Genomic DNA, 25,570 nt, shown 5'->3' on the forward strand with positions numbered 1-25,570 from the left:
TCATTCCCAAATGAATGAATACATGTATACAATAGTTCACAAAGCACATATATATGTGTCTTTCCCTATAACACTGTTGAGATCTTTTCACTATACAATACATTGGCGTCATCCCATCATTGCTAGGTTCCTCTGAATGTGCAGTCCAGTACTTGGCAGACACTGGTTGGTCAAGCAGAAAACCTGACCTGTCATAAAAGGGTTGCTTTCCATGTTTATACAATGAGGAAGTGCGTCAGTACAAATTGTTATTTCAGTAGTTCATGTGACAGTACTATTCTGGGGCAAACGCTGTTTACCATCATCTTACGTGGGCAGAATTTGAAAGCACAAATGCTTGCTGCGCGCCCCACAGGCTCACTCAACAGTTTATACACATGGTTACTTAAAAAAAATACTGCCACAAAATCTCGTTGGTCAAATGTAAATGTAAAGATGAATGGTTATTGGTCTAATATAAGTAAATCATACCAGGTCATCAAATATATCCCTCTGATGTACGTGAATAGTGATCAATGTCTCATATTTGATGCGTTCGATGGAGCTGAGGTCCTTCGTTGTCATGTCAATCAGCATGTTCAACAGGTCCAAAAAACTCTGGTTAGTCTTCTGCATGATCTTTTTGTCATACTTGGCATTGGCCAGGGCATCTTCTGCATCTCTTGTCCAAATCATTTGAATTCCCAGTAAGCCAACCTTTCAAAACAGAGGAGACATAGCACACAGATCAGCTTGTACTTAATTATTTGGTGTTTTGTTGCATCATATGCAGACAAGGCGCTTCATAATGTAGCTAACCATTTGTGGCTGCCAGGGCTGGCTTTTCTGAAAATAAAGAAACGCTATCCATACTTTTTTTTACAAATACAAGATTGTTTTATTAATGTACTAAGAACATAAATAACTAATCAGCACAATCAGTGGTGCGTCCAGCAATCACATTGCGCCAAACGCAAATTGCATCTTCTCATGCAAGCCTGGATTCGGAGCTACTACTGGGCATCTTCCCTCCCTGCTCTCTCCATCGGCCAGCCTCCACCCTATCCTCCGCCAGCCTCGATTCATCAGATGCGGCGACAGACCGATAGAGCCCAGGCACTGCGCCATAACTCACCCTCCACCCAGGGTCGCTTTGGAAATGCCAGAAGGGCTCTGCACGCAGCCCCACCCTCCATTTCCATACTAGCCATGGTAGGTGCGGATGCCTCTGTATGAATCAAAGGGTCGCGCCCTCGCTGTGACCTGTCGATTTACACAAATGTCTTTATGTTTGCAACCCAAGGGTTAGCCTCGGGTTGCTAAAAGCAGTAAGCACCCATTCTGGGCACTTCATCGGTGGTAATGCCACTGGGACGCAGAATTATCTGGGCACCCAAACCGTTTCCCCCAGGACTTTTTCACCCGAAGAAGCATCAAGAACGGGTGCCTATTTCTATTGCAAATAGATAGAAACTGACTACAAATACAGTTAAAATAAACATACATTCATTTCATTACTCACTATACTGAATGCTAAATCATTTTTATTCAATGTTATTTGGAAATTCTTTTAACTGACATAATAATAATAATAATAATAATAATAATAATAATAATAATAATAATAATAATAATAATAATAATACGTGTTCTTATATATGGCTGCTGCCGGATTACTGCCGCTATGAGATGTTCTTTTAATCCAATGTAATGGTACTCAATTAATGGAACGTGAAAAATGAATGGCTGAATCAGCCCTGCCACAGGATTCAGCCATGCAAAGTGCACACTGGCCCCATACCACAGACCAGCGCTTAACTTGTACAGCCGAAGATATAACTTTCAGCGAAAAAGGCATGACATGTGACAGTTTACGTACAAAATGTGTACGACTTGACAGATGCCGGACAGTGAGTCTGCCAGGCGGGATATTATATTATGCTCCTATGCGCCGCACTGCAAGTGCCCGCCTCTGAAGGTTTGCTTTCTGGTGTCGCACTGTGACGTGGCCCCCTGGTTCCCACTCCAATGGGAACTATGTATAAGCTTCAGTTTTGCCTATCTTTGTCGTACAACAACTCACGTTTTTCACTCGCATTCCATAGAACCCCTTACCCCGGGGGCCTTCACATCGTCACTTTTTGCAACATGTCTTCGATTTTTGGGGGCCGAGGGAGGTACTGTTGTGACGTGGGGGTCCTTTTCCATTCCCGTGTGTTAAGGGGCTATACTATTGCAGGGCTCCTGTCTCCTTAAGAGACTGCAACCCTGCCACGTGGGAGACATCACGTGAGGAAGTACGTCAGAATGGGGGAAGGGAGTTTGAGTTCAGTTCATGCATGTACACGATTAAAGAAAGACGTATATTCTCCATCGGTGTGTCTGTCTTCCTTTCAAGGGCCCAGTCCGGGCCTAACATCTGGCGACGAGTTGACCTACCAGACCACCGAGTCCTCCTCCTTTGCGTGCAGCGATCCCGCTCCAATCCGCGCCGCGGGCACCTTCCAGCCCGGCGCACATGCCTGATCCCAGGCCCGACTTCTCCTCACCGAGCAGACAGCTCATCCGCGCTGCGGACAGGTCCGCCTCCTCCACCCGTGTGGTCCCAGCGACGTTGCCTGATCCCAAGCCCGTTTTCCTGGAAAAGAGAATTATATGAAGAGTTGAAAAGCGGGTGCCCCACGCCCGCGTCGCGTGACGCAGCAACCCCACCACCAGGCTCCATCGCCCAGGAGTGTTCTTTCGGGGCGCCCTACGCCGATCACACGACGACCCACCAGCAGGTGCAACGGAAGCCTGGAAGTCATCAAAGGTGGGTCAGACAACACTGCCACCACACATACCCAGACACACGCGGACCAGCATGAGCTCACCTCAGGCCCAACAACCACCAAATGCCCCTGCCCCTGCAAGAAACTCAGCAACGACAGCATGGCGCATGCCTCCCCCATTTTCAATAATGCCACAAGCAGACAAGGGTCCAAGATGGATTGATTGGCTAGAGGACTTTAACACCTTCATTGATGCTGCAGGGGAAGACAAGTCCCCTCGGCTACGAAGCATGTTCCTAAATCTGGCAGGCAATGACATCAAAGTCCTTACCAAGACCATTCCCCCAGCAGAACAAGCTGACTTTCCAACACTAATAGCGGCCATAAGCAAGATTAGTTATTGAACCCAACAGAGACTATGAAAGATACATATTCAACCTATGCACACAGAGAGTCGATGAAACCATTGATGAGTTCATAACCCGCCTACGAATAAAAGGGGCCAACTGTCAATTTGAAGCCTTCTCACTCGACGAAGCCATACGGTTGAGGATTATTGAAGGCTGTTTGTCTCAAACCTTAAAGAAACAACTCCTCAAAAAACCTATCACCATAGTGGAAGTGAACCAGATGGCCAGGATTCTAGAGAGAGTCGAAAAGCAAGTGTCCCAAATCTCGAACACGAAAGCCTCGACGAGACAAGAGAGAGCTGAAACCGTTGCAGCGATACAGGCCAGCCACGCAAGACAAGGGGACAAGGGCGTCAACCCCAACTATTCCACGACGCCGAGGGCACAACGCCAATGCTACCGCTGTGGAATGTCTTTCCCTCAGGCAGGGACCTGCCCCGCCATATCACAGAGATGCGGCAACTGCGGCAGAGAGGGACACTTCCAATCAGTCTGCAGAGAAGGCAGACCATTCCCGACACAAAAGTTCCCAATCGCCCCCCAATTCAAAACGCCTGTCAGGAACCCCCTAACCCAGGCCTATCAACCACGCCCATACGCCCAGAATCCACGGAGGTACGTCAGAGTAGTCGAAGAGGTGTACCCCATGGATGACAGTCAAGAGCCCGATGGTGAAGAGCAAGTGTCCCACATCAGAGACGAATATGACGGGCCCCCGGAACAATTTTCACAATATGAGGGAGGCTCACAAGGGGGCCAACAGGAATTCGACCAATACAATCAGTATCCACACGACGAATACGTGAATCTCATCATGGATGAAGGCGAAGCACTTGAAGCACCCAAGATACCCGTTGACATAGCAGGGCAACAATTCTGTTTCCTTGTAGACTCGGGAGCCACCGTTAACATAATGGGTGAGAAGGAATTCAATCAGATCACCAACCGGCCGCCCCTGACACCCTTATGGTAAAGTAGCAAGTTCGCACAAGGATCATTCAACACCCGTTGAACAGACCAGACACTGACACACAACTCATAGAAAGAGACACGCAGAGAAAAGAACGAGCCCGCACCCAAACCGATGAAAAGCGGCGAGCACATCCGAAAGACTTTCAAGTAGGAGATGAGGTCTTTGTCCACCAGCCAACGGTGAAGAAGAGCGACCCTCGATTCTCCCCGCAGACACTACAGGTCACGGCCGTGAGAGGAACAATGGTGACCGCCGAAAACGAAGAAAGAGAAATCACAAGGAACTGCTCAAAGTTCAAGTTGGCAACAACCACAGACTCCGAGGGACTCCAAACCCCAGACCCTGAGACGATGACAGTGGATGGGCGAGACACATTGTGGACGCCTCCAAGGTTCTCCCCCCGGCCAGGAATCAAGAGGACAGAGAGACCTGAAGAAGATCCTCAAGAAGGTACCAGCACCCGGCCCCAACGCGCCATAAAGAAACCAGCACGCCTAGTCGAAGAGTGCTGAACTACCGTGGATCAGTAATAAATAGTGGGAAAAGTAGCAGTAATGGCAACTGCCAATTTTCCTGATTGGGAGGGTCACGGGTTCATGGATGTGCTAGGCCGATTGTTAAGGTGTAGCAGAGTTAGCATGACTGTTAGCGTTATGGATTCATTTTGCATTACCGCAAGCATATGATTTTAATGCAGGCGAAAAAGGAATCGATTCCTCCTGAATTTTCGCCGTGGCAAAAGAGGCGAATTCCATACGAATCCATTGTGAATGCCTCCTGCAACTGTGTATTGTAAGAGGCATTTACACTTTTTCCAAAAGAGTGGAAAATTAAACAGTAATCGTGAAATCATCTGGAAATATATACAGCTCTCTGTTGTGATCGATTCTGGTGAGCCCGAGGCTCTAGACCCCATACGCCATCCACAGACACACACGGAGACAGGGAGGAATTCAACTTGTCTTTATTCCCTCTACAGAGTTCTGCCTTCCCGGGCTCTACTAGCCCCTCCTCCTCCTCCCCCCTCCCCTTGTCCGTGGTTTCCCTCCTCTTCCCTTAAGGTGGAACTTCTCTTGAGGTGGGCTGGCCCTTTTGTATGTCGTAACACCCCCCCCTTGCTTATCAGCTTTGTAGGGGTTGGTATCTCTTCTCCTGCGTTCTGGGGGCCGTCTTGGTATGCGCCTTGATCTTGTCCCCTTTCGCTGTTCTTCCTCTCTGCAACCACTACAGGGCCTGTGTGATGTCCTGGCGCAGCTGCCTGGGTTAAGGCCTTTTCCCACAGCCTTCGTGCTCATGTCCGCGCTGCGGTGTGTATTTGGTGTAGTCCTAGGTTGCCTCGTCCTTCGGGCTGCTATCCCGGTAGATATGCTGGCATCTTCTTTAGCCTGATGGTGTCGCTGTTACCCTGATTGCCCGCGGCATTCTCGGCAGCTGGACACTGCTCTTGCCTCTTGCTACTGCTTGGGGAATCACTGGTCAGCGGCAGTGGCTGTGCTGGCTACAGATGGCGCTGTGGTCTAGTTTCCCACTGGGAGGACTAGGTGTTTGTGTGCACTTTGCTCACTTGTCGGCTGTTATCTCGAGCAGTGAATGTCTCCTGCTCCCCCTTTGCATTGTTTGGAGGGGGGCCTCCAGTGCTGTGGCGTACTCCCTCCCTGCCAGCCCTCACTTCTGTGGTGGTTGCTTATCCTTGGTGGGCAGGGTGGTACTCTTGGCGGGGTCGTCTGCGAGCAGCTCTGGTTGTGATGCATGCTATTGTTGTGCGCAGTGCTATGTTCAGCATTGTGATGGTCACGTAGTGAGGTGCCCTTAGTAGCCTTGACTCTTGCACTCCGAAATATTGGTCTTGGTCACGGTCCGATTTAGGAGTGTTGCCTCTCCATCCCCTCTTTCTCCCAGAGGTGTGTGGGGGACACTTATCGTCACATCCTCCTCCCCCCACCCCCAGTGGATTGGGTGTGCCAGTGCGTGTGGTGGTGAGCTTCTCTTGATGTGCTTCCACTTTTGTCTTGGGTCTTGTTGCTTCGACATCACCTGGTAATGGTGGTGCTCCTCCAGGCGGTGGAGGATCTGGGTTTAAGTGTGGTGCCCCATTTGTCCACTCCCTCGACTGGGCATGTTTGATTGGTAGCTGGTTGTGTCATATGTTGGGTGTGCCTATGCAGGGTTTCCTTAAACTCCCTTGTCCTTGTGGTCTTGACGACTTGACCAGGGCCTTTGTTGGTGATTTCCGAGTGTCCCATCTCCGGTTGACTTTCTGGGCAGGCATGTTTGTATACTGTTAATTGTCATTCCTAGCCTGTGCTCTTGTTCCTCCTGTGGTGACCCTCTTTGTTATGATATGCATCCTGACGGCGTTGCATATCTATTGCCATCACTGTTCCTCTCTTTGTAGCTGCGTAGTCTGTTCCCTTTGGTGGGTACAGCTCACTGTCAGCTGTGGGTACACTTCACTTCCTTTGCTTGCCGGTTGGCGCTGCTTCTTTTCCAACTGCGTTGGGTCTTCCTTGCCCTGGTGTGTTTCCCAAGCGACCTCAGTTCACCGCTCCAGCCTCGGTCAGTCTCCTTCTGCACCCTAGGGGTTATCGTCTCTCCCTATGTTTGTGTCTTCATCTTGCCCTCTCCTTGGGTAATCTCAGCCATGTCCCTCTCTTTGGGCAGGGTGTTCCATCTGGCTCTCTTCTTGGGTGGTCTCTCCTGTGGCCTTCTCTTTGGGCAATTTCTCCTGTAGCCCCCTCCTTGGGCAGTATTCTTTCTTGGCCCCCTCCTTCGGCAGTATTCTTCCTTGACCCCCTTCTTGGGCAGTATCCTTCCTTAGTGTTCATCTTTGGCCCCCTCCTTGGCAGCGTTCTTCCTTGGCGTTCTTCTTTGGCTCCCTCCTTGGCAGTATTCTTTGTTGGCCCCCCTCCTTGGGCAGTATTGTTCTGTGGCCCCCTTCCTTGGCCAGTTTCTCTCTGCGGTGCACATTTGTCTCCTTAGCGTCATGATTTAGTTTCCTCTGTAACACTATTTTGCTGCTGTATGTTTATTTTCTGATCTTTCAGGGTGATTGTGTTCCCCTTCATCTATGTTCTCCTTCCGATCTTTCAGGGTGATTGTGTTCCCCTTCATCTATGTTCTCCTTTCGCGTTGTGTCCTTTGTTGCTTCCGCATTCATTGTATGTTCTCCTGGCTGTCCTCACTCTGGGTATCCTCCTGTGGTGCTGATCGGCAGGCGTGCGCCTTGTTTGGCCGTGTTCTTTGCATGTTGCGCATTTGGTTGAGCCTCTTGTTGGCCTGCTGGGAGGGTCTGGTGTGCCGGTTGCCCTCTGGTGTATTGTGGGGTCACTTCCTTGGTTGTTTAGTGGGTGGTCCCTGTCCCAGGGTTTCTGATTTGGTCAGAGCTCTTTCAGTCTTGTGGCCTATGTTGGGTGCACGTGGCGCCCCAGGTGTGCATACTCTCCTTCCTCACCCGCCTGAGTCTGCTCCCTTCGCGCTGTCTTGTGGTGGGTTTCCACCCCGTTGCGGTGGGGCAGTCCCCTCCCGCTGCACTCGTCCTCTTCGTCCCCTGATCAGCGGGCCACTCGCACGATCATCTTCCCTTAAGGCTGGCAGTCTTCTCCCATCTTGGAGGACGTGCGTGACTCTCCCAGTCTTTCCTTTGCCCGTGTGTTCTTTGGCGGCTTTGCGGGCGTGTCCGCCGGTGTTGTGCTCGCCTGGCGTCCCTAAAGTTCTCTGGGGAAGCTGTCTTTGTACTGGTGCCCTGGCCGACTCTCCTTGCGCCGTTGTCGCATGCGCGATGTGCTTCTGTTTGGCCCGCTTATAGTCCGGCGCCCCAACACTTTATCATGTTCTTGGGCCTTTACTTACACACTTCGCTAGTTCACTGTCCATGCATTTTCCACGTTCACCTATGGTGTTGCAATGACGAGCATCTCGGTTCATGAGGAGGATACGTGCTATGTGGGCCGCTCTTGTGCGGGTGCGTACCATGGGAGGGCTTCTCTTAGTGTAGCGAATGCTCGCTGGGGTGTTTCGCGTACCTTTCTGCAAGCGTCGGGTGCTTGTGTCCGCTTCCGTTGCAGGCACTGGTGGGGTGCCGGTGGGGTCTTGGGCACTCTGTTCGCGTTGAGGTTTATCCCGGGTTCTCCGCTGGTCCTCCTCTGCACAACGCCCGCTGCTGGCTATGTGTGCTGTGCTGAGGCCTTTTCCTTTCACACGGCGTGCACAACGCCGGTCCGGCCCTTCTTTCGGCAGATGACAGTATGTTGTTCACCTCGGTCACGCGTGGGTCTTCCTCATCGTCGCCAGTTGATGTGATCGATTCTGGTGAGCCCGAGGCTCTAGACCCCATACGCCATCCACAGACACACACGGAGACAGGGAGGAATTCAACTTGTCTTTATTCCCTCTACAGAGTTCTGCCTTCCCGGGCTCTACTAGCCCCTCCTCCTCCTCCCCCCTCCCCTTGTCCGTGGTTTCCCTCCTCTTCCCTTAAGGTGGAACTTCTCTTAAGGTGGGCTGGCCCTTTTGTATGTCGTAACACTCTCTTCAGTGCAATTTCCAAATTGTGTCAATTGGCCCTCATGGTTTTTAATCATACCCTACTTGCATGGGCTCAGCTCCTACAGGCCGTCACAATTGCCACCTGGGGCTTTGGCATGTTTGCAATAGACAATAGTGTTCATACCCGAGGCAAAACCTGCCGTGACCCCAGTCGGGTATTTTGGCTGCTGTGGGAAGCAAGTAGGGCACTAGCAGGCAGGATTTAAGAAAAAAAAAATATGTGTCACGTGACACCCAACGTGGGGCTCTACTATATAGCTTTAAGCATACAAATACAACTATTTCCCTTGATGATCCCTAGAAAGGGTCTGAACAGGTGTACAGGCTTAATGGCATAAACTACAGGAATACACATCCCCTGCCCCACCATGAACTTCCAATACCCGAGTACTGCCTCTGAGCAGTAACCTGGTGGTGGGGGTATTTGAACCCAATACACATTCCAGTGTATGCGGGACAACAATGTGGTTTGATATGGGAAATATTGTTCACTTACATGAGAATACCTGCTAATATGGAGAAAATGTCAAATGTCATACTATTTGCAAAAGGCATAACCTAAACTAAATAGAATAGGCTTTGCTGGATTTCTGGAGTTTGTTTTTTTCTCCTGCCAAGAGTGAGACTCTTTCTCCCACTCTTGGACATGATTTATGGTGTTCCTTTGACTGTTAATGTTTTTTATGGGCTAGGGGGTCCTTTACTCCATAGGGTCTCATGTGTTTTTACTATGTGTGTTACACAGCACCCTCCGTGCAGTGACACAGGGGTGTCATAGTGACACCCCCCCATAAACTCCATACCTTGGGACTGACTACTGTCTCCCAGGGCATGTAAAGTCACCATTGGCTTTACTAGTCCCAAATTATTAACAGAAACCAGTACAAACCATCATATTGTGGACGTACTGGTCGGGCCAATTCGATTGCCCCGGGGACTGTTAGTCGAGGGGGCACGTCTCCGTCCCCCCTGATCGAGTTTTGGCTGGTGGCAGTGGATACTACTTTTTATATTCGACTGCGAATATATCCCTATGGGATTTTCCCATTGTTCAAGGCTACCAACTTTAATTATTTAATTCTCATAGCCTCGAACATACCGCCGGTTTATTTAATTAATATTAATTCGCTGGTTGGTATTTTTTGCCAGGACTCGATTCTAAAATGGCGTTTGTGTTCTCTTCTGTGACTCCAACCCAAGTTGAGCCCTTTGTTCCACTTTTTGGCGGGCTTCTCCACAGAAGCCTCCAAAAGTGGTGCCACTCTGTCTGGGTACCACAGGGGTTGTGGGAGGGGTTTAGGCACCCTGGACTGAGTTACCTTGGTAACTCAAGTCACACTCTTGTGTGATTGGCCCAAGTGGTGAGCCGGCCGGCCGGCTCACCACTTAGCATGTTTGATTGACAGCTAGGCTGAGTGAGTGGGGGTATGCTGCATAAAAGCAGGGCTTTGGGGACTGGAACTTCAGAAGTCACCACAGGACCTGAGAATCCGACGAGGGAGAAGCTGAGCCGACCTACCACGACAACACCACAGGTGGAGCCCTGCGGAACCGACTCACCACTTCCCGACGACAGAGAAGATCTTCCGGCTGGAGAGGCTTCTTCCCCTGACTGGTGGGCACAACCAGTTTACCTTCTTTCTTCGCACCCCAGACCGGTTTGTGGTCAAACTGCCCGTGCCAAGCACCCCGGCAGCCGGATAGCCACTTACCACTGAACCGCGAATAAACGGACCGCTCCTTGTACCTGAGAAACTCCTCGGCTGGTTTCTTCCCTGGCAGTGCAACGGACTCCTGTCTTCCTCCCCGACGAGATCCTCTCTTCTCCCAGACAAAGCACCAACTTGCATCCGCTGCCAGGAACAACTGCCCCCACTGGAGTGTTCTCACCACTTTAAGGTACCGTGTCCGCCAGGCCTCCCTTTCTAAAGATTACTACAAGGTAATAATAACCCCTTAACCTTCTGGACTGGGCTGGCCGCCTTGACCCTCTAACTGGTCCCTCTCTTTGGTCCAACTCCTTTTTGAAACGTTACAAGACTTTTGTGCACTGCAACCGTGTGACCTTGGACACATTTCGTTTCGATCCTCTGAAAGCAGATCTGGCCTACTGACTCTGAATTCACGGTGTTACTTTGCCTTCCTCTCTTGTTGTGTTTGTGAAAAAGTGTTGGGATCCGTTCCAATTTATTCTCTGCTTTTCTCTCCCTTTTTAAAACTAATTATTAGAGTGCCATCTACGTTAAGCGCTCACCGCTGTCTGAAAATAAGTGGGGCTTTGCTTAAGACTTGTCTAAAATTCTTTTAAGGGAGTGTATATCTTTTAGTGACCGTGTTTTTGAAATGCTTACTATTAGTGCCCGTGTGTTTTTCTAGATGTGGTTTTAAATAAATAATTATATCTCTTTTACACCAAGCCCTGGTCAGTGTTTACTTGTTCTATTGTGTTCTCTTGACCTATTGTGAATACTCTGTATACTGCCTAACTCTTCTTGAGGGAAGTCTGACTGCTCAGCCACAGCTACCAAGTGAATCTGTGTGGTACAGACTGCTACCAAGTGGGTTTACTGCCAAACACCTGCAGTCCTAAATCTTTTGCAGTGGTCCCAGAGGGAACTCCACAGGTTTCTGCCTAACAGCTATTGCCCCCAATAGTGGTGAGCTTATATTTGGGTATAGTCAGACAGTTAGCATTCCCAGTTCTGGTGGGTCTGCAAGAGGTTCTTCTCTGGAGTTTATCTATAAGGTAACTGGGGGCTGCGTTATTAAGGGCTTTGTAGGTCAAGGAAAGCGTTTTTAGTTGTATTTAGTTGGATGTGGATAACCATTTATGTTGGCGTCTCAGGGAACAGATGTGAGTTTTCTTGTTTATGCCTAGGGCTGCTTTTAGCGCATTATTCTGTAGTGTTTGGAGCTTTTGGATGGTAGATTTATTGGCACCACTGTATAGGGCATTACAATAGTCAATTCTAGAGAGTATTAGAGCTCTAGCCAGGATCAGGCAACTATTGTCAGAGAGGAACGGCTTACCAGCTCTAAGTAGCTTGCAGGTGTAAGCCGTGGCAGAGGTGAGGGATTTTACCTGTTTATCGAAGGACAGTGTAGAGTCCAGGTAGAATCCAAAGGTTTTTACTTCCTTGGAGACTTTGATGGTGTTCCCGTCAATATTAAATGAGGAGAATTCTTGGCCTAGTTTTTTTAATATTAGCCTGCGAACCCAGAATTATAAGTTCAGTCTTATCATCGTTCAAACACAGGCCATGAGTGGCCATCCATGCTTGGATGATAAAGTAAACTTTGTTCACTAAACCCATGTCCATACTGTAATCCCAAGAAAGTGGGAGGAGAATCGGAGTATCATCTGCATAATTAGTGTAGGTGATACCCAGCTGGTCCAGATCATCGAACAGTGGCTTAGTGAAGATATTGTAGAGGGTAGGCGAGACACAAGACCCTTGGGGAACACCACATAGGATGGGTATTGGGTCAGAAGCTGCTGAAAGGGAGAAGACTCATAGTTCTCTCACTCAGGAAGGACTCAATCCATTTGATGGCACCCGTGGAGAAGTGGGCTGCAGAGTCAAGGTGCCGGCATAAGACCTTGTGATTGACCAAATCAAATGCGGCAGAAAGATCAAGTAGGAGCAGGAGTACTGTCCTTCCTTTGTCTCTCTGTTTGTCTAATTGGGACTTTAGGTCAATTAAGGCTGTCTCTGTTCCGTGTAGTGGACGGAAACCAGATTGTCTATTGCCTAAAGGTTTGTGCAGTTCCAGGTGTTTTTGAATTTGGATGTATGCAGCTTTATCCAATATTATTAGTAGAAATGGGACCGTGGTGATGGGCCAGTAGTTGGTTTCTTGAGGAGGGGTAGCACCCAAGATTGTTGAGGTTAGCAGGTATGGTACCTGTGGCAAATGAGGCATTTATCAGTTTAGTTATGAATGGGGAGAGTTCTCTGGCAGCATCTTTTATTAATTGTGCTGGGAAAAAATATCGCCTTTGCAGTTCGAGGGCTTCAGTGATAGGATCATTTTTTCTACCTCCAGGATAGACATTTTAGAAAAATGGAAGGTAGTATTGTGTGTCGATGGTGAATCGTTGGGCAAGAGGGGGTTGGGCGAGTGCTGCAAGTTCAGTACTTTTTTTTTTGTTGAATTTTATTCTGGAGTATATTAATTTTATTATCTAAGGCATGTTGGATGTCTGTACACCAGGTTTTGACCTTAGTACAGACATCAGGTATAGCAATTGGGCACTTTAGTTCTTTGAGTATAGAAAAGAGTTTTTTCATGCTCGAGTTAGAGTTATCAATACGCTCCTCGTAGGAATTACGTTTTGCCCAGCAAAATTCCTTCTTGTAGTGTGAGGAAAGTGAGGTTAATTTAGCTTTGTTCTCACTAGAGGGGAAAAATCTCCAATTAGTTTCACTTTTATTCTTTAAGGTGAGAAGGTCTTTAAATTGTGGAGTGAACCATTTGTTTAAATGGGCTATTGGTTTGCTAGGTCTAAGTTTGACAGGGGCAATTTTATCCAGTGTGGTGAGCATAATGTTTTTAAATTCCTGAACTAGGATGCTAGGATCAAGACTTTCTGGCAGTGCATTGAGTGCGGGCAAAATGGCAGGGATAACTTTCTCTACAGTGATGCTTTTTTTACTTCTAGTTGAGCATGGTGGCGCTAATGGTTGAGCCAGTGGAGTGGGTCGTATAGTGGATAGGTGGAAGGAGACCAGAAAGTGGTCTGTCCACGATAATGGCAAAATTGATGAAATGGTAACTGAACAGTTAAGGTCCACTATCCAGTCCAGTATTCTCCCTTTAAGGTGGGTAGGTTTATTGACTTTTTGGGTGAGGCCTAATGCGTTGATAGTGTTGACTATATCAGTTGCGTTTCTATCCATTTGGCCATTAAAACCTAGGTTAAAGTCTCCTAATAGGAGTAGTTGCGAGGTAGGTTTAAGGTTATTCATAACCTTATTCATAATTATATTATGCAAATCTTCCTCAAAGGTACCAAGAGGGCCAAGTGGTCTATATATTAGGTGTATATTAAGGGATTACGAGTTGTTTATCTGAATTTTGGCGGTGAGGACTTCACATGATTGTGATAGATGGGTAGGGGCAAGTCTAAGGCATTATCTCGGTCTTGTCTGACTATAGTATAGCCATCAGGGACAGCTATCATAAGAGCAGGTCCTGCTGCATTATGGAGCCATGTTTCTGTAATTGTGAGGAAATCCAAGTTCCCTTCAGCGATTAAGTCGGCAATATCGGTAGCATGTGCGACTAGTGATCTTGCGTTGAGAAGCGCTCCTTTGAGGGAGGGGGCCTCAGCTGCTTTGTTGACTTGGCTAGGTTTGTGAGAGTTGTTACAAACTTTAGGCTTATGGTTATTGAGCTGAAGGGTATTCGTGTTCAAGATGGACAGTGGTGGAGACAACTTTAAGTGGCTAGGTCTAAGGTTGAGTTTATAGTTAGTTTTGAGGTTAGTAGCCGGAAGGGCTCTTCTCAAAGGTTCATATAATTTGGCTAGTCTAGCGCGGAGTCTGTCATTTCTACTGGACGTGGCGCATGGTAGAGAGGCGTAAGATATTGTCTCCTGGGCCCTGCAGTGTATGGATAGATTAGATTGAGCAATATTTGTAGGTGTTAGCAGGCTAGAGTCTAGGATAGGTACTAGTGACTGACCAATGTAATCTTGGCATCTAGAGTCCACATGCATGGCAACAGCCCTAGTACAGAGCAGTATTGCTAAGTTTAACATGCTTCCAATTCAATGAGGGTTTAGAGGAGTGGTGGTTTAATTTGTCAGTGGAAGAAAGAAACAGGCCTGAAACATTTCCAGGATTACTGGACAGACTGAGACAGTCGAGTATTGAGAAATCTGACACTAAACAGAGACCGTTTACCACTCATACATTCAAGGGCAGGAACACAGTGAAAGACCAAAAAAAAGTGCTTTGCGTAAAGCGATTAAAGCACTGAACACCTGTTTGTGCCTTTCGTGGGAAGAGAGACGGGTTAGGAAGAAGAATGCGACAAATAAATACAAAATGTGGCAGAAGATCCAAACCTACCGTGACTACTTTAATCAGAATCAGGATATTTTCGGGAAAATTATTAAAAAAGACATAAGGGGGCTTTGGTGGATTCTCAATCGCAAGAACGAATCCCAACCAACGCTACAATCGTGTTGTGTGGCGTAAGAACCATGGGTGAATTTCTTTGAAAATAAATTCAAGAGACAACATTTGTTAAAGTAAAGTAATAAAGTAAAGTAATGGAAGCATGCTCACACCAATGATAACAATTAGTATTATGACTAGGGCATGGGACTTTAAATATTAGAGAGTGGACATAGAGATGATTATTAGCAAGCTGAAGAACTCATGTGCCTGTGTGCCGGATGGAGTCGTGAATGTTATCTATATAAACAATCCCCATTCTCACGCATAGCCGAGGAGGGGCAGTGTCCAGAGTCGTGGTTAAATGAGACCCTAGTTCCCATATTTAAGAAAGTTAACAGAGAGGACCCCAAATGCTACCGCCTTAATGAAGGCGGAAGAGGGAAGTCTGGGTTCTAACTTAAAAGAACTTGCATTAATTCACTCCAATCCATATTTGACGAAATTCTAAAAGCGGTATGAGCAATTTGTGATGATGGTGGATATAGACGGTTCTGAGTCAGACTTAGGGCCTCATCACGAGTTGGGCAGTAACGCCGGCGCTAATAGCGCTGGCGCTATCTGCTCTACCGCCAAACCCTCCGGCGCTATTAGCGCCGGATCACGAGTTTGGCGGTAATGGAAGTCACCATTCCCCACTGAGCCCTTTCGGGAATGCCCCATTCCCCATTGGGCTCAATGGGAAATTTTCGCACTCATACCGCCGGCGGATTTCCCGCGAATTTTCGGCGGATTTCCCCCAAGCTCAGAGCTGGGGAGAAATCTGCCTAAGCCCTGATTTGGCAGACCCTTAAATCCGGCGGTAATAGCGCTACCGCTGGATTTAAGGGTTACCGCCAAGCTCGTGATGAAGCCCTTAGTCATAAAGAATAAAATAAAGAGATAAGACACAATCGCGGACATCCAAGATTTGGGGAGATTCACCCTATCTAAGGACAAAGAGCTCTTTTATAGTCCTCCATTAGAACAAACACTGTACATAAGAAAATTACCCTCCCAGGTGTTGTGGGATGTGTATTATAAATTCTGACTAAACTGGTTATGTCGTAGGAGGTTATAGGTCACAAATTGGGCTTTCCCAGAGAAATACGAAGATGTTGGATGTGTGTCAGGGCTCCACTTGAGTCGCTATTTCATCTGAAAATGGAATGTCCTGAATTTGTCAAGGAAAAGTCTCTGAGGTTGGGGTACAGAATGGGTCGTCACGTAGAGTGTCTGGGGGCGGTTATGCAGACTCAGCAACTGGCATTGACTCTGGCACTAAAAACATTTCTCCAAGTAGTTTTTTCAAAATTAGATGCGGTAATGCAACAACGTAGTGAAGGAGTTGGACATTTTTGCAAATAATCTCTATGTAGAAGGCTGGAGGGTAGATTACTGTCCTTTGTTTGTGAACTCCCAACTGCGTGGTGTGTTTGCCAAGGGTACAAATTAGTGTAAGGCGCCACAGTATGACGATTAGAATGAAGTCTCCGTACATCCTTTCTTCTTTCGTGTTGGTTTATCCTTATTTTCATTTTTTATTTTACTTTATTATACTGCATTTTACTTTATTGTATTAGGGAGTTGATGAGTTATTTGTTTTTTATGTGTGTGCGTAACAGAATTAATCAATTTTAAAATTTGTGTAGTGTACTTACTATGTGTACGAAAAACGCAATAAAAAAATGAACAAGAAATGTTAACTAAATTTGGTGATGCATTGTCAATCACCTGCAAATCTCTATGCAGATATCACCAGATGAAGGAGCAAAGAAAGAACCAAGGGAGAATAAGCAGGATAGAAGGGTGGATTCAAATGGGAGGTCTGATGTGACAGAGGTAAAACCACCTTCTAAGCTTAGTACTAGTCCACTTTAGCAGAGGAAACGAGGAGTCTCTAGACAATGATAGTGACAGAGCCTATTCTGAAAAAGACATCTCCAACCACAGGAAAAGAAGAGGTTGACATAGAGGAACTTGGATGTGACAAGATACAATGAATTCTGGTTCAAGGTTATTTATTTGCTTTGTCAGGAAGGTTTACCTTTTCTCAGGAGGTTTAATGTGTCCCCCACACTGTACAGTAGTCTCTACGAGGTTCTTATGTTCTCCATCAGTTAGGGCCCCAGCCAGTCTTTTTACCTGAATTCGTGCCCAGGGAACACGTCTGTTTTTTTTCCTTGGGGGGAGCCTCTGCTTCTGAATTCTCTCAATTTTCCTTGGTATCAATTTTTCTCGTCACAATGTTTTCATAGGCTGGAGCTTCGTATTTTCCTTTCTGTGGCTTTTTCTTGGCTAAAGCATGGGCTTTTTTCTTTGTGTGCCTATTCCTGGAAGAGAGCCCCTTCCTATTTTCTCTGTGCCTTTTCCCTGGCCACAGTCTCTGTCTGGCCTGGCGTTCAGCCTTTTCTCCCTCCACCTTCTCTGTGGCCACAGCATCCGCCTTTTCATGGCCCAATGCCTCTGTCTTTTTTCACTGGGGATAAGGTGTCCCACTCACCTCCTCCCCCTCTGACCTTTCACGAGCCACTGCCTGCCCGGGGACAGCCTCTGTATTTCTTGTCTAGGAATAAGGTGCCCTGCTCACCTTCTCTTCTGCCTTTTCACAACCCGCAGCCTGTACAGCCTCTTGCCCACTCTGTAGTGAATTAAATAGGATGGACTTGAAATTCGTGATATAAAAAGTAACCAGAATATTGGGGACTTCCAGTCCCACCATGCCCTAAATACTAAGACGAGGGAGAGGGGCTCAGAGGCACAGAACTGCAGTATGCAGTCTAGTGGCTCTAACGATCCACTCCTGAGTGGGACTTTGAATATTTAAAGCCCCTTCAGGTGCAGGCCATTAGAACAAGAAGGTGCAGCAGTAGAAGTTGCCAGCCACAGTTGCAGCAGCAGCAGAGAAAAGAAAACGCCAGAGCCGCTGCTTTGTTTGAAGCACATGTTGGTCCTGAGAGGGTCTTGGAAGTTGAAAACCTGAAGTGCAGAGCTCGCACAGCGGGAAGCAGTGTTTTGGCAATCTGTCCCATGGAAGAATGAAACTTTCCTTATTTCGTGCCTGGTTCCAGTGGCTGGTGAGCACCGGAGCGCACGAGGAGCAAGAGATGCTCCTTTACCGAACAGCACGGGCCATGGGAATATGACCAAAGCAGCCAGACGTTCAGTAATCAACTGAAGTAGCGCAAGTGGCAGTGGCAGCGGATCGAGCAGACGCCTAGAGAGAGACCAGGGAGTTGGCCTTCATTAGATAACCCTGGGACACTCCATAGTCGACCGGTGATTGCTAAAACAGGTTTTGAATACCAGACTAATGCAAGAAAGTCATGTTTGCGTTATACTCTCTTAGAAAGAAGGTAAGACAGAAAGGTTATAACTATCATTGCCAAAGCAAAGAGGGGGCAATTTTGAACCAAGATAAGAATCTGCATAGTCAAAGTAAAGAGGGGGCAATACTGAAGAAAACCTACAACCATCATTGCCAAAGTAAAGAGGGGGCAATGCTTCAGAAGGAATATAACCAACATTGGCAAAGTAAAGAGCGAACAATATTGCAGAAAGACTGTGACCATTATTCCCAGAGTGAAGAAGAGGCAATAGTTGAGCCAGACACCAACAAACACTGCCTTTAGCCAAAGAAGGGCAAGTATAACAAAGAGACATTGTCAGCAGTCCCTTTGTGTGGAAGTAGGAAATCAAAAAGAGGCAGGAAAGGAGCCCTTCTTGTGAAGGTATCAAGGAGGAGAGGAATATAGCCTGCAGTTCATGTGGCAGATAAATCAGTGGACCAAACAACACCAATGTGTATTGTATCTTCATATAAGATGTTGTAAATCATTGTAAGTCTCAATGTTGTTTAAAGTCAAACACTTTTCTAAATGTTTAAAGTAAGCCTCACCACCAAGTACTTGTAGCAGTGTTAGGAGTTTTTATCCTGGCAGGCGAGTATACCAGATAAGGGATTATTGGGTGAGACTACAGATGGGTTTAGGGTGGACAGGGGCATGCAGCAAGGCTGTGTGCTTGCTCCACTCCTGTTCTGCCTTTATATTATTGAGGTCATGCTGGAATTAATGAATGAGTTCCTAGGTGGCAGGCTTGATTCCCCAAGACCTGGCACTGACATCATTCCGGCATGTTTCTTTGCCAATGATGCTGTGTTGCTGGCAACATCACCTATGGGGATCAGGCACTGCCTGGGGTGCTTTACCATCACATGCTCCCAGTTGTGCTTGACCTTAAACAAGAACAAGACCAATATAATGGTATTTAGGCCAAGGAAAATTTATTTTTGTATATGTTCAAGTTCAAAGGAAGCAGATGAGAACATTCTTGAGTAAGTAACCTTCTATGAGTACTAGGGTGTAAGAATTACTGACACTGGGGTATAGTCTGCACAGTTGGGAAAATAAGAGGAAATATTGGAAAGAAATAGTGGTGGCCTTAGAAAGTTCTTTTTAGATCATGGAGAAAGAGCAGTATCTCCAGCAATTAACATTTATACGATCCAGTCTGCCTCATGTAAGGAACTCATGGTGGCAACAGTAAAGACAGAAACAAGTGATCACAGTTCAAGGATGTTTATTAAACAGTACAGGTATGTTCGAAAAACACCTAATCTAAACCTAAATCTAAGATCGGAGAAAGCTTTGACCATCAAACAATTATAAAGCAGTCCTAGAGGTGTCTTTGTCAGATAAAAGGGCCTATACTAAAAAAAACTATTGCCAATCCTCGCGCTAAATACAAAAAGAAGTGTGGGATAATGTCCATAAGAAAGAAGGAAGTGTTGTTAAATAATAAGTCAGGATGTGGTAGTCAGCTCTCCCTTGTTTTCAGCACGGGACAAGGTAGGACTTTGGAGCACAACACACGTTCGAGTTTTCCCAGCCCGAGCTAACAGTTACACCTTAAGCAATCAGTACCATCGGTGGTTATGTCTCTTTTCTACAAAAAAGTCTCTTGCCTCCATAGACCTGATGTACAAAAATAATAAACAAAGAGTTCTGTTTTCACATATACCTGGGGTGATGCCTTTTTTACACCTGGATCACCCTCTTCCGGGCTCAGGCCCTTCTCTATCGTTAACCTCCCCCCACCGGGTTCACTATGGCTATCAATACAGTCTTCTTTGTGTCATTCACGAATCTTAATGTTTTTTAAACAGTTCACTGTAGACATCCCTTGGCCGGGATGACTCTTGTCAACACACTGCATTTCAGGACTTTAGACTACAACAACTTTTATCGACATCCCTCTTTCAGGTCCACTCTTGCCAATCTTGTCAATCGTGCCTTTCTCATTCAACTCTTACGATGCAGGATGAATTTCCCTTATCCTCACACTCATCTGTCGGCCAAAGACTTTCCACTGCAGAGAGGATTTTACAAGACCCCTGTGTGACCACTTTGACCCCCTTTATCGCCTTTCCCAAGGCCTTCTCGTTATGTTAGTTTCAACAATTGGGTAATCGCCCAGAGTTTCCTGAGTGAGCACCCACATGGTGCCGGACTCCTTTATTTCTGGATTTCCCCCTTTTTGCATCAATAGTTCTTTTAGCCTTTCTTTTAGCCTTTCACAGTTCGGTTTCTTATTGACTCTCCCCTCGACTCACCGGCTGTGATGAATCGCTTGTCTTTCTTTCTCTTTGGAGTCAAGGTTGGTACCCCGGAGACGAGCGTCTCTCCCCGGCTTGGTTATCAGTGGAGGAGGGTCTTGTGTACCGTTGACATCTGCTGCAACACATGCTGGCTATTGTTCGCGGTCTTACGATTCCTTCTGCTGAGGTTTCACGGGTCTTGGTCGGAAAGGGCAGGGTTGTTTCTTTCCTTGTCATGCACCGTCTTTCTCCTCTTGAACTGCTGTGCTGAGTTAGCTCTCATGTCATGCAGTCTGCCTTGCTCGTATTGCGCTTGTGTTCTCCACCTTTTATCCCTGGGGAAGGGAAAGGGGCATTGGGTGTGTGCGGTTCTGGTCAATTGCCTGACTTTGCCTGACCTTGGTGTTGGGACATGTCAGGTAAATTGCTCGAGTGTTAGTCCATCGTCCTTTTTAATATCTGAAATTGTTTGTGTCGGAAAAGAGGGGAGGGGGTACATTGTTTGTGTATCCTACTTGTTAGGTTGGGGAAAAGTTGTCATAAGAAGGGCAATACCGCGTCTCACCCGTCAGTGTTCCACTTCCACCCCCAGAGAACCCCCATCCAGGTGATCCTCCCTCACTGGCCCACCCCCAGGAACTGGATGCTACAGTGATGACTGTGTCCTGGCCACATGGATGACAGACCCCCAGAGACTAGTCAGGGAGACACCTTCAGGTTTCTCACAATCTGCTGCCCTGTATGGAGCAGAACTATGGGGACACAGTAATTGTTACAAACTGGGGACAGTGGAGAACACATTTCTTAAAATACTACTGCGACTCCCAAGATGTTTTCCCAATGCCCTTTTGTTCAGGCAGTGCAGCCTTGCGCCGATTGCATCGCAACTAGTATGTAAACCGAGCTTGTAATATGCAGAGAGGCGCTAAACAGTGTACTCAGCCACCCAGGAGGGCGTACATTGCCATGGGTGAAACATGTAAGACACCAGCTGAGTGGACTGGGATTAAGTGACGTCTGACAGGATCCCGAGAATCTACTTGCACTAAAGAAGAGGTAAAATCGGCTGTCAGACAGGCCAGTTATGAATGTCTTATACGCGCCTGTCTAAATTTAAAGCTAGGATTGGATTATTTGCATTTGAAAATTGAAGAGGGAGCAGAACAATATCTAGATTTAATAACACCAGCCTACGCACACACATTATTTATGGAGCTCAGAACTGGCACCCTCAAGACTGAAATTCACTAGTGGCTGGAAAGGACATATTTCAGATCTTTGTCCATTGGTTCTGAGTCAATTAAGCATGTTTTGTTATTCTGTGAGAGCTATAGGTATTGGAGAAGCTTGTATTTATTGCCTTTGTTTAGGAAAGCCCATGTTACTCGTGCTATGGAAGTTGTAACCCTATGTCAGTCCGCTGTAATTGCAACTGATGTATATTTTGTGGCAAGATTTGTATATCGAGCTTGGTCAAGCAGGAAATATTTGACCAGGCATATGTATTAAGTCCAATTGTACTGATCTTTTTAAACTCTTATTGACGTAAGTTGCACACATTTTATGTACTTGAATATTGTCTTGTTTTAATGTATGAAATATTATCCTGGATGTCACATAATAATATAGTTTGAACGTTGATGTAATGAATTTTAGTACCTGGCGAGGGTCAATCAGAATGTTACAAACAATCTGATTGGCCCTCGCTGGGGCTTTATCTGACCAGGAATCCCTCGCCCAGGATTCCTTTCCTTTCCTTTGTTCCCAGTGGGGGGGCGTGGCAGCCCCTCAGCCAATGAGGAGGCTCGAAACAGGGCAATCCCTGCTCCGAGCCTCCATGCGGCTGGAGGCTGCCATTCTCCCCTGCCAGGGATTCAGGTAAGTGTTTTCTTTCTTCCTCCTCCCTCCCCTGCAAACAATCCCCTACCCATCCTTCCAACCCCACTTACTTTCTTTTTTCTCCTTTTTCGGGAGCGGGCGTGCTGTGAACACTTCTGTTCCCAGCGCATCCGCTCCCGATGGCCGCCATGGAAAGGGAAAACAGACACAGTTTTTCGGCACAGAAATAGAATGCTATTAGTACCCCGGTCTTTTGGACCTGATTCAGTAATGCCCCCGCTGCTCAGGGCTTATTGCTTAAGTACTGCTGAAGACAAATTTGTTGAATAAAGCAAAAAGAAAGAAAGATTATTAGTGGTAGTCCTGGCAGGTTAGTGGATCAAGAAGAAGATATTGAAGTACTGCATTGTTGTTGGAGGTTGTGAAAGAAAGAAAATGGCAAGGCCACTGATTTGTTTGATGAACTGTGGTAAAACCATCCTGACAAAACATTGTTATTGATCAAGAAGAATTGTGGAAGTGTTTGTTTTTCAAGGAGGAGAAGTTAAGTTAGAATACTGACTATAACTGTGGAGACAAATACCTTTTTCGTTTTGTGGAACTTTGCCATATGCCAAGTGAACGACTGGTGGATTGAGGAAAACTTTGTGTTATATTCAGAACAGAGCTTGGCTATGAAATTAAACTTTCTTATTTAGAAATTTGATTTGGAAAATCCTGCTTTAAACCTGGGGAAGGGGATCCGACACTAGTTACAAGGATACATGGTTACCAAATTTAAGTTTGAGCATAACTGTTATTTTGTTGAACCTGTATTTACATGAAATACCTTTATGAGTTTGATGTATGCATAAGTGTGAGGGACATATTCCTTGTATTAGAGTGTTTTCCTTTAGTCTTAGTTTGACAGGCAGGGAAATCATCTTCAGGTTAGGGACAGTGAGGCATTTATCACACCCTTATAAGTTAATAAAATGTCTACTTGTGAAAAACCTTTATCAAGCTGTCCACCTTGCACTTCTGACCCCTAAAACCCTCCATTGCCTTTACAGAATCTATAGAGGAGAGAAATAGCACAATATTTCAGCCGGAGTGTACCAATTTAGGGTGTACTCGTAAGAGAGATGTGAAGAATCAGTAATGATTCCTCCCAGAAACCTGGCCTGGGACTCTTCTCTTGTCACCAGAGAAAGACAGGTGCTTCCTGATGCCGACCCTGCGCGTGGTGTACTGCGGCAGCATCACACAGGGAAGTAGGGGGGACAGGCCAGGAAGACTGGGAACCCCCCAGTTTAACTTTTCTTGTAATCTCACACTTTCAATGTCTGTTTGACAACCAGCAGAAGTCAGAAAACCTAAATGTGTTGTTGGGGACTAAGAGTCCCATGATCCCAGAAGTACTGGTATGAGAAAGAGTGCTATAGAGTCAGGCTGTAGTAATAGTCAAGCAATTAAGCCTAATAGCCCAGACCGGAAAGTAGCCTTGTGAAGCTGATAAATTGCAACAGCCACTGAGGAACAGGCTCCTCCTGCCCGCACACAACACCGAGACCTGGGCACACGATCGGTGTTGGAAGCACCCCACATCTCACACTTATGAGAGACATTTAATTAATTTCTTTCAGAACTTATCACCTGTGCGATTTTTCCTGCAGAATTAAACCACTGCATTGAACACAGTTTATGTGTTCCAGAAGCACTCCTCGCACAGGATCAAGATGTTTGGTCCTCACAAGGCATCTGGCTGCCCACTACCTTGAGGCCCTTCCAAGATGGTCGCTTGCATCGGCCCGTAGTAGGCAAACACACCCTTTCTCCACCCAGCTGCATCCTGCTACAGCATTGGCCAGGGCTGCCTTGAAACAGCCAATGATGACACTGTCAGGCTTTAGCCAGCCCCCTCCATCCAAGGCCCATAGCTAAGGCCCATATCGAACACCCTGTCTGTGCTTGTCAGTGCCTGGCCAGGGCAAAGAGGGCCTTTCTAACCCTCCCACCCCCCACACATAATTAAGACACCCCTCCTTACCAGGTACTACTACCCCATGCTTTAGGATCCTTGGACATCTACACTCCCTGAGGATCTGCTAGTGAGTGATGGCAGCATTCCTCCATTGCCTCCTCCACTAATCTTCCTGAGCCATTTACTGTGCCTATGTACTCTGCCTTTTTTGCCTCAACTATCCTACATAATCTCTCACTGCATTTGTGCCTCCATTTAAAACAAAAAACGATTTTAGCTGTGTTTACCTTTCATCTGTGCACCTCTTGCATTGCATTTGTGCCTCCTTTTTTAATAACAAATTTAGCTGTGTGTACCTTTCATCTGTGCACCTCTTGCATTGCATTTGTGCTTTTAAAAAAAAAAAAAGATTTTAGCTGGGTGTACTTTTCATCTGTGCACCTCTTGCATTGCATTTGTGCCTCCTTTTTTAAAATAACGATTTTAGCTGTGTGTACTTTTCATCCTTGCACCTCTTGCATTAACATTTGTGCCTCCTTTTAAAAAAAGGATTTTAGCTGTGTGTACTTTTCATCTGTGCACCACTTGTCTCTTGAAATTCGATTTCCTTTCCTGGATTGCATGTATGCCTTTGTGACTGCCTCTACCAGACCTCCTGGTGAGTTTAGCTAGAACTGTGCTGCGCAGCCACTCTGTCATTCCTCGACTAACCTCTGCCGCCCCTATGGCTCTCTCCATCTCACCCATCTTCTCTAACTGCTACTATATCAACTATGTTCCCTCTCTCACGAAATCTGGCAGGAAAAAGCGCAAAAGAGATATATTGAGTGCAAACCCTGGCCTTCCCATCGCAGACACCTATGTCAGCACTTCCTTCAGAGAGTTCTTTACAGATATCCTCTTCTCTGTCCCCTCTCTAGATTTATGGACCCCCATTTCATCTCCACTCGCTCTCCTTCCACATTCTCTCCCATTAATGGTGGCACCAAGTGGCAAGAACTCTTGGCCGGCTTCTCATCTTCTCGTTAATGTCGATCACACAGGCACTATCCTGGTTCAGGGTCCTCAAACCAACCTCCTTCTCTTTGACCGTATCCTGCCATCTCTCATTAACTTCCTTCCTTCTCCTGCATCTCTGCCTACTACTCGCTCTCCCGCCTCCTCTAACTGGGGTACCACGCTGCTGTACCCCACCATAGAAAACCTTCAAAGGCAGAGACTTCCTCCATCTGGCAACTCTTAACGCCTGCTCAGCAACAAACACTCCACTCACATCTGCCTACTTCTTGAACACCTTGGCCTCGACATTCTCGCTCTTGCCGAGACA

The 25,570-nt window shown here is 46.7% G+C and overlaps 1 protein-coding gene across 1 annotated transcript in view; it reads right to left on the reverse strand.

Moving 5' to 3' along the window:
- Window positions 1-25,570, reverse strand: part of DNAH5 (dynein axonemal heavy chain 5) — a 4,235,244-nt gene that overhangs the window by 2,275,268 nt on the left and 1,934,406 nt on the right. Inside the window, exon 34 of the mRNA XM_069613779.1 lies at window positions 472-696. Within this exon, the coding sequence (XP_069469880.1) occupies window positions 472-696 (225 nt within the window). The remainder of the gene's footprint in view (window positions 1-471; window positions 697-25,570) is intronic.

Source organism: Ambystoma mexicanum, chromosome 5p, assembly GCF_040938575.1.
Source record: "Ambystoma mexicanum isolate Mex_15411 chromosome 5p, UKY_AmexF1_1, whole genome shotgun sequence".
Classification (NCBI taxonomy): Eukaryota; Metazoa; Chordata; class Amphibia; order Caudata; family Ambystomatidae; genus Ambystoma; species Ambystoma mexicanum.